Source organism: Heterocephalus glaber, unplaced genomic scaffold (assembly GCF_053883595.1).
Source record: "Heterocephalus glaber isolate CG9 unplaced genomic scaffold, H.glaber_assembly_v1.0 deba00001610, whole genome shotgun sequence".
In the NCBI taxonomy this organism is placed as follows: domain Eukaryota; kingdom Metazoa; phylum Chordata; class Mammalia; order Rodentia; family Bathyergidae; genus Heterocephalus; species Heterocephalus glaber.
This window is the reverse complement of record NW_028258381.1, coordinates 1,944,908-1,957,294: the sequence shown is the minus strand read 5'-3', so window position 1 is coordinate 1,957,294 and position 12,387 is coordinate 1,944,908. Positions and strand designations below refer to the sequence as shown.

The following is a 12,387-nucleotide window of genomic DNA, read 5'->3' as shown; positions in this document are numbered from 1 at the left end:
AGCTTCACAATTATAATAAAAAAACAAAATGTATTATCTAGCATGAAGAAAAGCCAATCAAACCATAAACAATATTTCTAACTTCTGATTCTGGAGATAAGAAAAAAGGATTGTCCAGCTGCAAGAAGAAAATAACCTGGTATTATGCAAAGAGAAGGGAAAAAGAAAGAAAGAAAGAAAGAAAGAAAGAAAGAAAGAAAGAAAGAAAGAAAGAAAGAGAGAGAGAGAGACAGAGAGAGAGACAGAGAGAGAGAGAGAGAAAGAGGGAAGGAAGGAAGGAAGGGAGGGAGGAAGGAGCAGGAGTAGGAGGCTGATGACGATGATGACGAGGACAAGGACAAGACAGGAAGAGAAGGCACATAGAAACTTCTTTTCCTGGTAGAAAGCACAGGAATTGACATGAGACTTGATTCTCAAACTGAAGTGTTTGCTATCTTTGAGGCAATGGTCAAAGTGTTTAAGAAAAAATTTAAAAATATGCTGTGAGACTCAACCATATGAGTCATGAGCTTCCTGAGACACTTTCAATATGAGCTGGCTATCTCTTACACTTACTGGAAGAATTCTCTAATGATGGTTTGGAAGAAAACGCTAATTTGTTTTTATCAAACTCAGAAAAGTCGTACTGAAAAACTCTACGAGTTTCGAAGAGGTTTGTCCAAGTGCTTACAAGGTCCACCAACAGTGTTTTAAAGAAGTCATTCATTAGCCACATGGCCTGAGAGCTGACCAGTCTACTGAATGCTGAGGCTCTAGTATTTCTAGCAAAATATTCAAGAGTAGAGTCAAGAGACTTCCAGAAACAGGGTGGGGTGATGAATGCCTGTAATCTCAGCACTCTGGGAGGCTGAAGTAGAAGGACTATAAGAGTGTGCACAGCTCATCTATAATTACAGTTTACAGGAAGTTGAAAAATACCCATCTTTTTGCCCATTTCTCTTTCTTATCTGTTTCTATGCATGAAGTTTAACTTACACATGTTGTGTCATCCCCTCGGAAGGACTTCACTGAAATTTTCATAATAAATCCACTATACTTGGGTGTATACTCAATTTTTACTAGATATTTCTGAATATGACTATTTCTGTAGATTTTTTTGGAAAAAATACTGTAAAAACTTGATTTCTTATGGGATCCTATTCTAACCAGTACAGCTTACAACCTCAGGACTGTGATATTTCCATTACTCAGGTCTTGATGGCTTCTGTATCCCACTTATGAAATACCACAGCTAACTTCTTATTATGATTTGGTCTGTGTTTACTTCTGTCACCATGCTGTAAGCTGCTCATTGCAAGATTTGTTTACCTATCTTTGTATAATCTCAGCAAAGTGACAGGAACACTAAAAGATGTGTTGAGCTGAACTTAATATAATTATTGATAAAAATGACATGCTGTCTTAGATAACTGGTACAAAATGTCCCAAATGTATTCACTGTATACTCACACCCATCAATTAAAAGTATCTTCACTGTCTTGCACTGTAATAATTTCACCCACAACCTCCCAGGTATTTCTCTATCACCTTCAAGAATTCTCTCCACTCCATCGGCCGCCAAGTTCTGTTGTTTCTCTGTTTGGAATATATTTTCCCTCCTGTCATTCTACTGCCTTGCTATCCAGGTCTGTTATTTCATAGTAGAGCCGCTTAATTTATCTTGACCCATCTTATAATGGCCATCATAACCTTCCTAAATACAATTTGTTTTCTTCCTCAAAAACCCAAAAGCTACAAGGCTTTCCGAGGCCCTCTGTGTGATCTCAAGCCAACTCTCTGACCTCATTTCCAGTGAATATTTACACAAGCCCCACACTCTGGCCATGGTCATTCACCAGCTCCCAGCATTTTATACAATTTCAACACTCTGTGTCTTTGCTTAGTTCCCTACAATTGAAAGAACTCAACGTGAAGTCTATATTTATATAGTCAAGATTAACAGTGGCAGAAGGGACATAACTTTTCAGCCATTAGAAATCACGTACCTATTTAACAGTAAAACTATAGAAGAACTAACTGAGAAGCAGAGACATGTTTAACATTACTCCTGACAAATATTCCAGGTAGAGACCCAGCTCCTGGAAAGCAAATAAATCACTATACATTTTGACTGTGGAAGAAGTAATAGTTTTGTCTGTTTTGTTCCCTGATCCCTAGAACAGTGTCTGCCACACAGTAGAAACTGTGGAAGAATGAGGTCAAGATGCACTTCATGTGTACTCACTCAGTCCCTGGCCAGGCATAAGTCTTGGGGACAGCAGCAGGCATAAGGAAGCCATTCCCTGCCCTGGAGCCATTCCCTTGCAGCACAGCCAGGGGACCAGCATGAAATTATGTATAGTAGCTCAAGTGAGGAATTTTCAATGTCGGGGTTTAGTTTCTTCAACTGTAAAGGAAGAAATTTCAAAATCCTATTGTGTTTCAGAGTATGTTGGTTTAAACACACTATTTACATTTTCCAGATGCAAGTTCCTAGAGGCCCTGGTAATATGCTCTCTCTCGGTAAATAAATAACTTTTCCTTATTACCTGGTTTTTCAGTTGAACTGATGGGACTGAAATGGCCTAATTTTCAAACAGAAATAAATTAGAACTAATAAATTGGAACTAATAAGAAACGGCCCCTAGAGATTAAACAATGGTGTACCCAGTAAATAATAATGCTATGAGGCACAAACTCTTCTACATTCTGATAACTACTAGCTGCTTTGTGCCATCTGCTTAGCAATTGGGCACTGGTTTCCTCATAAATACAAGAGGAATAGCCTCCTCAAAGAATGAAGAGAACCCCATTAGATAATGGACGTGAAATGGCTAAGTATAAAGAACATTCACACTGTTAGTTAATGCCATTTCTACTCCTCAGCTCCTCATGCGTGCCTGCAGACCAGCCAACCACCTCCTCTACTTTTTTCCCCAACCAGTTAGCCAACCAGTAGTGTGTATAAGAACTTGATCTTTTTTGTTAACTTCCTAAATTAAAACTGTTGGCAGTCTCACATCTACAACTTAAAATGTAGCTAAAATCAGGTTACTGAAAATATTTGTTGATTAATCAGAGAAGAAGAATATAAGTCAGGAAAGTATATAAAAATTCTGCATACTTTTGGTTCTTCTTATGTAGAAACTATGATCTAGCAAATACTAAAGAAAGAATCCAAAAAGTAAAATATACGGATTCATTGCAGTGTTACTTACAACAGCAGAAAGTGCTGACCTGTGTATTCAGCAGTAGGGGTCTCTGAGACGCCCTCTCAAATCTCAGGCTTTAGCCTGGTAGAGCAGAAGAACTTAGTTCTTGGAGGTTTGGGAGTTCACTCAGTAGATTTCGTTGAAGACCTAAATTTTTTCACAGAGCACAAATGGCAAAAGCAATGGATATGGGACAACATGGAAAAATATTATAGTAACTATTAAGTTAAAAAGCATAAAACAAAGTTGCACAATTGTGTAAAAGATCTACTTGCAAGTGGACAAGAAAGGTGCAAGACAGATTTTTCAAAAGTTAATCTAAGGCCAGGGTTTTAGCTCAGTGGCACCGTGCCTACCTCGCAAGGGCAAGGTCCTGAGTTCGATCCCTGATACCAAAAAAAAAAAGTTAATCTAAAACATACAAAATGAATTATTGACTTCCTTTTATTTTGAGGACTAGGTGTTATAGTGTGCTATATTGTTGTTCAGAAAATTTTAAAATCTGTATTCTTCACATCAAGCAACAGGTAGACTTCGGATTCTCTGCACCCTTTAGAAGAAAAGTAGCTATAGTAGTTTTTGCCCTTTCCGTAAAGGCTTTTAATTAATGTTAGAGAATAATGCTTAGTCTTAGGAAAATAGCTTAGATTTGTCAATAGGCAAAGGTTTAAAACATACAGAGTCATAATTAACCACTCTCATAAAAAATTAATCAACTGTTATAGCAAATTTAAAACCCAGACATGTTCATACCATGACAGTTTATAATTTCATATATAATACAATTGTAGTGCTCTCAAAACCAACCCAAAGATTAAAGAACTTTAGTATTTATCTAAATATTCCTAAATTAAAAGTTTTGGTGTATTTTAATTCCCTAACATCATCAACTGAAGTGCATTCTTTGGCATTATAGATAAGAAGGAATGAATCAAAAAGCTCACTAATATATAAAACAGTTACTTAAAATAGTCTCATATTTGGAGCCAAATTTTAGTGGTCAATCTTGGGCAATTAAAGCATTTAACAGGTGAGCTTTTCTTTCCTGTGCTTCATTTATTTACCTGGAAAACTGTAATGCTCACATTTCCCATTAAACCAGGCACTGAAGATGCAAGCAGATTAACTCAAACCAATTGAGCAGGCTTATTATTTTCTTACTATTTCATCTTATTTATCTTTTTATTTATTTTTTAAATTATCTTATTATTTTCAGATAACTAACCCTAATTGCTTATTTTGCCAAGAATAAACAGGCATGCAATGCCTTAAATATAGCAGAGCACAGAAATAACTTTCTTCTCAGAACTGACACAATGGAAAAATTTACTCCAACAGCTCAATTACTTGTGATATCTAGAAACACAATGCAAAGTCCTGGCCATGACAGGCCACTACAGAAGGAGCCACAGGTAAAAGTACTATTTGACCCGCCAGGAGTAGAATAAAGGAATTCAGACAGTGCTAAATATATACTTCCCTCATCACAGACCAGGGACAATGCTGTGGATGGGTTGGCATAGGATTGGCTTTTGCTGACTGTTGGAATGGTCTGACTGAGAGACAGGGATATTTAAAAAGAAGTAAGATATACTTAACTAATCTAAAACCAGGGACAAAGATGGCAGATACATAGAAATAAAAATTTACTTGCTGTAAGCTTTTCAACAGTTCTACTATGCTCCTAATTTCATTTAGACAGAGAACACCCCACCACTGCTTCATAGCATTGTAAACTCATTCTGGACACAATAATTTTTGTCCAGTCAGCTTTAGTGATTTCTTCCTGCAGTCCAAAGGTCACAGCAAGTTTCAGCAGACTCAAGCAGACTTTTAATTCCAGAAAAGCATAAGTTGCTCTGAACAGGTTAGAACAGGTGTGACAGCCCCAGGCATGGCCATTTTTACTCTGAGACTGATGCCAACACTCATAACACTTGCTAAACTGTGAACTGGGTGAATGGCTGTGAGGATGTATGAGAAATAGGTTGAGGTGTACAGTTGACTCCAACCCCAGAGAACCCACAAGATGAGCCCTGTAACCTTCCTATGTCATGTACCTCACAATGGCTTCCTTCAGAATCAAGCTAGGTTGGACAACTGAATTTGCCTTGGATCATTGTCTAGTGGCCTTTTCATATGTCTTCTGCCCCTGAACCCTCTGCCCATGCCTAAATTTGAGTTAGTACTTGCCTAGCTTCTGGGTGGATAAAAACTTCAGAAACAGCTAGACAATACTGAACACTTGAGGACATTCTCCAAGAGCAATGTTCTTAAAGTGGCTGATGGTGTCATTCTGGAGGAGTGGGTTTCTGTAGTTGAAATATCAGGCAGTTGTAATGGACAATCCTTCCAAAAGTTCTACAAAAAAGATAGAATACACATCACTGGGAGAAAAAGACCCAAAGCCACAGTTTCTCTGAGGAAGAGAAAGTGTGCAGGAGGAAATCTCAACTTGAACACACTGAAGCAATCTCTTGCTAGTGCTTCAACTTCCCTGACATCTACTCCATGCCTCTCAGCTCAGTCAGATTAGAGAACCTTTCACACACATTAGCTCATCTGATCCCACAATAAAGGAGATACTACTCCAGGCTTATGGCCAAGTTGTTGTGTTACCCAGAGGAGACAGTATCTCTTAGCAGGCTTCCATTTAAGCCACAAGGAAAGCTCTTTTCAAATTCCATCTTATAGGGCTTCCCCTCCCACCAGGCTTCCACATGAGCCACTCTGTCCCCAAATCCTAAACTCACCAGTTCATCATTAGCAGCTACTCTCTTGACCTCATCTCGAGCAGCCTTCTTGATGCCACAACAGCTGTGAGTGAAAACCTTCATCACAAAAATTTACTCATCCTCTCAAAGGGTTTCTAATTCTACTCAGAGCTATCCAGTAGAAATATACTGAGAAAGTCATACTTTTAATTTACTTTGTGGATTTATAACTTTATTTGACAATCGACAGTTAGTTCTCATCCAATTAACTGCCAATTTTTTAAGGTGACAATAAGTACATAGGTAACCAAAGTATAGAGTTTGTTTGGCAAATCTTCAGCCTCAGTACTTTTTCATTTTTAAACTTCACTGGATGTGGTGTGGGATATTCCTTATTCCTCTAGCCTGGACAGCTTTATGAAGCTTGATATTAATGCACATATCTGAAGATCCCATTACCTGCAGGGCAAATTTCCAAGTCTCTGTGTGCTGGACAGCATGTTTACTGAGCACACACCACTCATGCATTTGTGATATTTTGGGGGGGTAATGAGGATTGAACTCAGGACCTTGTCCACACTAAGCTACATCCCCAGCCCATTTTTTAAAGTTGTGTGTGTGAAATTAATTTAAATTTTTATTGTAGTAAATATGCACAACAAATTTGCCATTTTAATCATTTTAAGTGTACAACTGACTTCATTAAGTACATGCACAATAGTATGCACCACTATGTCCATTTCCAGAAACCAAATGGAAATCTTGTACCTATTACACAATGACTTCCCTCCTGTACCTCTATTCTTTCATTTCCTAAGCATCTGCCTATTCTGGGTACGTCACATAAGTGGAATCATAAAATGTCCTTCTGCATCTGGCTTATTTCTCTCACAATGCTTTTAGTTTGTCCATGTTACGGCATATGCAGGTTGATCATCTCTATCCAAAAATTTGAAATCGGAAATGCTCCTAAGTCAAAAGATATTTAAGCAATAACATGACACCACAAGTAGAAAATTCCATACCATGAAACTTTGTTTCTTGCACAAAATTATTTAAAATATTCCACAGTTACCTTTAGGTGATATGGATAAGGTGTGTATGAAACATAAATGAGTGCTCGCTTCTGCAGCACATATACTAAAATTGGAACGAAACATAAATGAATTTCATGTTCAGACTTGGATCCTATTCCCAAGATATTTGACACACATGCAAATATTTCAAAACCAAAAACTCCAAAATCTGAAACATTTCTGGTCCCAAACTTTTTGGATAAGAGACAACTCAATCTTTATCAGGATGTCATTGTTGTTATGGTCAAGTAACATTCCAATGTATGTGTACAACACACTTTGTTTATCCATTTACCTGGACATTATCATCCGCACACTTTTGTGAATAATACTGCCATTAAACACTAGTGTAAAAGTATCTTTCTATCTCCTTGTTTTTAATTCTTCCAATCTACACCTAGAATAAGTGAAATTAATTCTAACAATATATTTTACTTTGCTCAATATGTACAAAATATTACCATTTCAACATGCAATCAATAGAAAAACTGAGATGTAGTACTTGTTTTCTATGTAAGTTCTCAAAATCTAGTGCATTTACAGTGCAATTTGGACACTAAATGTTTACCAGAAATACTTAATCCATACTTATATCTCATAAAACCTATAGTTGAAAACATAGATTCATATATTCAACTTGTTCCAAACCCTCTTTACAACAAGCAGTTAAAATTAAATGAAATTAGGCCAGGCATGGTGGCATATGCCTATAATCCAAACACTCAGGAGGCTGAGGCAGGAAGATTCTGAGCTTGAGGCCAGCCAGGGCTAAATAGCAAGACTGTCTCAAAAAACCAAACTAAGTAAATAGATTTAAAATTCAGTTATGTGGTCAGCATAACCACATGTCATGTGCTCAGTAGCCACATGTGGCTAATGGCTTCTGTATGGATCAGGGCTGGTCTAGGTAACTGGGAAGAAATGCCTCTGTCTAACCTCTCACAAACACCATCCCACTTGCCCCCATGACTCCCCAGCATGGACCGTAGACCAGCTGACCATGAACATTAATTCTACAAACATTTACTGAGCACTGAGTGTACTGCATGTCAGGCAATACACTAAACACTGGGTATAGTGGGAAACAGTGTCCTCCTGGGGCACAAACAAGTGGGGCCATCAGAAGTAAACATCGACAACACAAAGATAAATATAATACATAGATATAAATCATTACAAGCCCTTAAAGGAGAAGGATGTGATAACGGGACAGGCAGATAAAAAAATAGGTAAGAATAACACGAATAACTATCTTAACATTTTGATAAGTACATTGAAAAAAGGATCTGATGAGAGTTATAAAAGTGCACCTGATTTCGAAGGAAATCTCAGAGGAAACAATTTGAAGCTAAAAGGACAGGTGAGATGGCGTAAGGGGTAGAGTGGGGTCAGGCTGTGAAGTGATCGAGGTGTGGAGACAGCAGGTAACAGGCCTGGGCCTCAGAAACAGAGGCTGCAGGGTGCTGGGATAGGGCCCGGTGAGCAGGTAGGCAGAGCCCAGCCATGAAGGCCTTCATGCCAGAGTAAGCATTTGAGACTTCTGTACCAAGTGCAACAGGAAACCTTTCACAGGATGTTGAGCTGGCATTTGTTTTCAAAGACCAGTTGGTTTGCTTGATAAGGAAAAATCCCAACTCAGCTTGGATTCTTAAGGGGCCTCCTCTCTTTGCCCCTGAATTCTGGCCTCCACTGATCCATTAAAACTCATTACCTGCACCAAAATTCTTGCTTAGTGCTACCTACTTATTCAGTGCACTGCCTTCCTTATGCTTGACTCATTGACCCGCCTGAGGTCTGGAGCCTTGTCTGGTGGGTGTGCAGGAAAGCTTTCTCACCTCTGAGCCTACAGCATGGAACACAGGGAGCACAACAGACAGACAGCCCACCTGGTAGGCCTGACAAAGCTAAGTCTGATCACAGTTTACTCCTTTTTCCCCAACAGCATTCTGGGGCCTGCTCACTCAGTCTTTAACTGCCACGCAGACGGTGTCCTGGCACAAGCCCTGGGCAGCCCTTCAGCAGCCTGGCTGGCCATACTCGACAACCCGGCGGTTTTACTGTAGGTCAGGCTGGGGTTACAAAAAGCATCAGCCCATATGTGACCTGGTATTTAAAAGCCTCCAGGAATTCTCCCTTCTACCCTTCCACGTTCTGGCAGGAAACTGTACGTGAAACCCAGCACCAAGAAGCGCTTGCCTTGGCCAGACGCAAGGCCTCATCTAAGAAGGCCAAGAACACTGCATTTCCTTCTCCTTGCATTGACTGTGGGCGGAAATGCCTGCGGAAAAGGTCCTCATGGCCTCTCTCACAGACTTGGTCTAACACCTATTCCTGAGGACGGTCCCGGGAGTCACTGGGAAGCGAAAATACTTAGCAGCAGGTGACGATCTAACAAGAAAAAGTCCACTAGGGGCCCGGGATTTAGCTCAGTGGCACCGCGCCTGCCTCGCAAAGGGCAAGGTCCTGAGTTCGATCCCTGGTACCGCAAAAAAAAAAAGCCCACTTAACACGGCAAGAGTAACGTCTTACACCGTGCAGTTTAAGAGTCTGCAAGAAGGAACTGGGAAGCGTCGGGCACAGGTTCCAAGCGGGCTCACGGGATGGATATTGCTGCACCAGGACCAACGGACTGAGACAGGGAACAGCGGCTCTAACACTCCCTCGGCCGAGGCCTCTCCCGGGCGGGTCCCCGACCCCGCTGGACCCTGGCCTCCTCCCGCACCGCTGCTGTCCCTCTGCAGCCAGTGGGGGTCGCGACAGGGGTTGCTCGGGTTTCGACCCGGAGTAACCCGCGGTGGCTGGGGCGGGGCGGGGCGCCGCGGAGGCCCCGCCCATCGCCCATGCGTCGCCGTCGACGAGCGGTGATTGGTGGGCGCGGCCTTGGGATGAATGGGGTGACCACGGCGAGGCGGGGCCGCGGCTAACGGTCCTGCGCGGAGGGCTGAGGGGGCGGGGTCCTACCGGGACCTCGAGGCGCGCGGGGCCCTTGGAGCAGCGGCCTGGCGGGGTCCTCCTGGGTGCGGGGCTTCGGACTCCGAAGCCTGCCCGTGCCGCACCAGGCGCGGTCCTCCGGGTCGGTGGGGCCGGAGCGCGACCCGCATGCTGAGACCCCGAAACCTGGGTGTGGGGCGAGGCGGCTCCTCACCCACCTCGGCGTCGCCACTGTCTCGGCGCCTTGTTTCTTTTTTAATTTCCTAAAGGCGCATCTCTTCTCCGCGGGCGGCGGTTTTACCGTCTGTGGCTGGTGACAGCAGTAGACGCGCGTTTAGCGGCCCTGGACGGGCGGGCTGTGGCCAGGTGCGGGAACCGACGACTCGGGCACTGCCACCTGCACGCCCGCCTGGCACCCTCGTCTTTCCCCCTTGGAAAGGCCTTTTTTGTTTCGTTTTAACGTTTAACTTCACCCTAACTGCAGGCTCTCAGAGCGGACTTACTTCTTAGTTGGGTGATCGGATAAACTCATTGGATCTAGTCCTTAGCGAAGGACGGCAGAGCGCCGCGCTCGCAGAGAGCGCTTACATTTGTTTCATTTGTGAAACAATCGTGACCCGCAGTGCCGCTTCGAATAATAAGCGAAGTGAGAATTTGAGGTCCCTGACCAGCCTGACTGAGGAAATGCCAGCTGGTGTTAGGTAACTGGCTGAGGAAGGAGAAACCCTGCCGAGGAAGTCCCCAGTGGAGAAGCCCACGAAGTGTGCCAATCCGCACTCGTGCATGCTGGTGCTCTTCGGGAACCCGAACAAGCCGTACTGGGAAAGGGAGATTTTTTAACTGAAATATTGACATAGTTATCAAAAGTTAGATATACCTTGGATGTCCTGATAAGTAAACTATTTATTTCAACTCTTCTGTCTCTTACTGTTTTAAAAGGTAAATGTATCTGTTACCTACTCCTATATAAATTATCCCCGAACTTAGTGGCTTAACCCATTTTTAATCTCAAAAGTTCCTGCACATGAGGGAACAGGGCATTATTGGCCTAGCTGGGTTCTCTCAGTTTCCTCACAGACCACAAAGTTTCAACCAGCCCCCTGTAGTTATCTCAAGGCCTTCCTGGGAAGGGTTCACTTCCAAGTCTTCAGCAGGAGTTGGTTCTTCACAGGCAGCCGAGGACCTCAGTCCCTAGCTGTCGTTGGGAGACCAACCGTTGGTAGTTCCTTGCCATGTGGTTCTCTCCAGTATGACACCTTACTTGAGCAAAGTCTGCAAACTAAGAAACTGTAGGAAGAGTGCCAGTAGTAAGATAGACATTACCTTCTTTTTTTTTACCTAATTATGAAATGACATTCCTTTTTTTTTTTTTTTACCGTGTTCTATTAGATGCAAGTTACCAGGTCCAACGGAGGTTGTTGAGAACCATGTCAGCAGCCACCTACCATGCTGTCAAAGCACAATACACTGATTTTAGGAATCTGAGCCTCCAAGAGTCTTTCTTGCACATCTTGAAACAGTATGTCTGTGTGCTATCTTTATCACGAAGAAAGTAGTTATCTGAGAGTCTAGTTCCATGAAACTTAGTTTTTGGCTACTAAATTGAATGACACATTTTCTGCCCTTGAGTAAGAGAGATGTAAGCAGACAACTGCTGTCTTGGTATTGTAAGAGATAAAGGCCTGCACAGAGTGTTCCGGTTGTGGGAAAAGGACAAATGAAACATTTTGTTCTAGGTCATGGTTAGGGAAGTCAGCAGAATAGGGAGAGGTAAAAAGAAAATGAAAAGATTATATAAAGAATCAGACTAAGAAGTTAATCTTATACATCAGCAAAAGTCACATTTTGTATTCTGTATTTTCTAGGCTTTTAAGGGTCTAAAATTGCTCCTATTTTATGTTCATACTGCATCTCTGTTAATCACCAGCCAAGTAAAAGTCACAATGAGACTGTCTTAGTTAAAAATCTGATTGTTAGCTTATCTTAGTATTTCAAAAGGTTGAGAGCTGAAGCTCATTCACATCTTAATTTTGTACTGACTGGCTTTGTAGCCTGTCCTGGGTAAGTTGCAAATCTGGGGCTCAATTTTCTCATCTCATTATGATGTTGAGAGAATAAAATGAGAGTGGTAGGAAAGTCCTTAGAGACCGGTAAGTAATAAAAAGGGAGAGAATTGGTACCAAATTTGATTCTTGTTTGAAATAAATATAACTGTGTCTATTTCAAAAGTGATTGATCTTCAAATAATGAAAGCATTGTCAGGCTTTCTTTATAGACTTTTACAGTGTTAAATATGAGCAGGGCACAGTGTCATGTGCCTATAGTTCCAGCTACTGGGAGGCTGAGGTAAATTGTTTGCCCAGATGCTTGAGACCCATCTGGCCAACATAGCAAGAGCTTGTATGAGAAATGAATTTTTTTAAATGTTATTCTTTTGAAGCACATTGATTTTTCAGATTTTAAAATTTCTGAAAA

At 41.6% G+C, this 12,387-nt stretch overlaps 1 protein-coding gene across 1 annotated transcript; it reads right to left on the bottom strand.

The window, feature by feature from the left end:
- Nucleotides 1-3,025: 3,025 nt before the first annotated feature.
- On the bottom strand, nucleotides 3,026-10,082 carry LOC110346482 (uncharacterized). The gene is made up of 4 exons (XM_021247633.2): nucleotides 9,981-10,082; nucleotides 9,511-9,860; nucleotides 5,945-6,008; nucleotides 3,026-5,552 (listed from the first exon to the last, which is right to left on the bottom strand). The coding sequence occupies exons 1-4, from the start codon at nucleotides 10,080-10,082 to the stop codon at nucleotides 5,409-5,411; spliced, it is 660 nt and encodes a 219-aa protein (XP_021103292.1). The 3' UTR covers nucleotides 3,026-5,408.
- Nucleotides 10,083-12,387: the final 2,305 nt, after the last annotated feature.

Excerpts from the sequence above, each read along its gene's own strand:
- LOC110346482 (XM_021247633.2), bottom strand. The coding sequence starts at position 10,082 with ATGCGGGTCGCGCTCCGGCCCCACCGACCCGGAGGACCGCGCCTGGTG. Across the intron at positions 6,009-9,510 it reads AGACTCTTAAACTGCACGGT|CTGTTGTGGCATCAAGAAGG; the intron begins GTAAGACGTTAC and ends TTTCACTCACAG. Across the intron at positions 5,553-5,944 it reads TAGCTGCTAATGATGAACTG|AACTTTTGGAAGGATTGTCC; the intron begins GTGAGTTTAGGA and ends TCTTTTTTGTAG.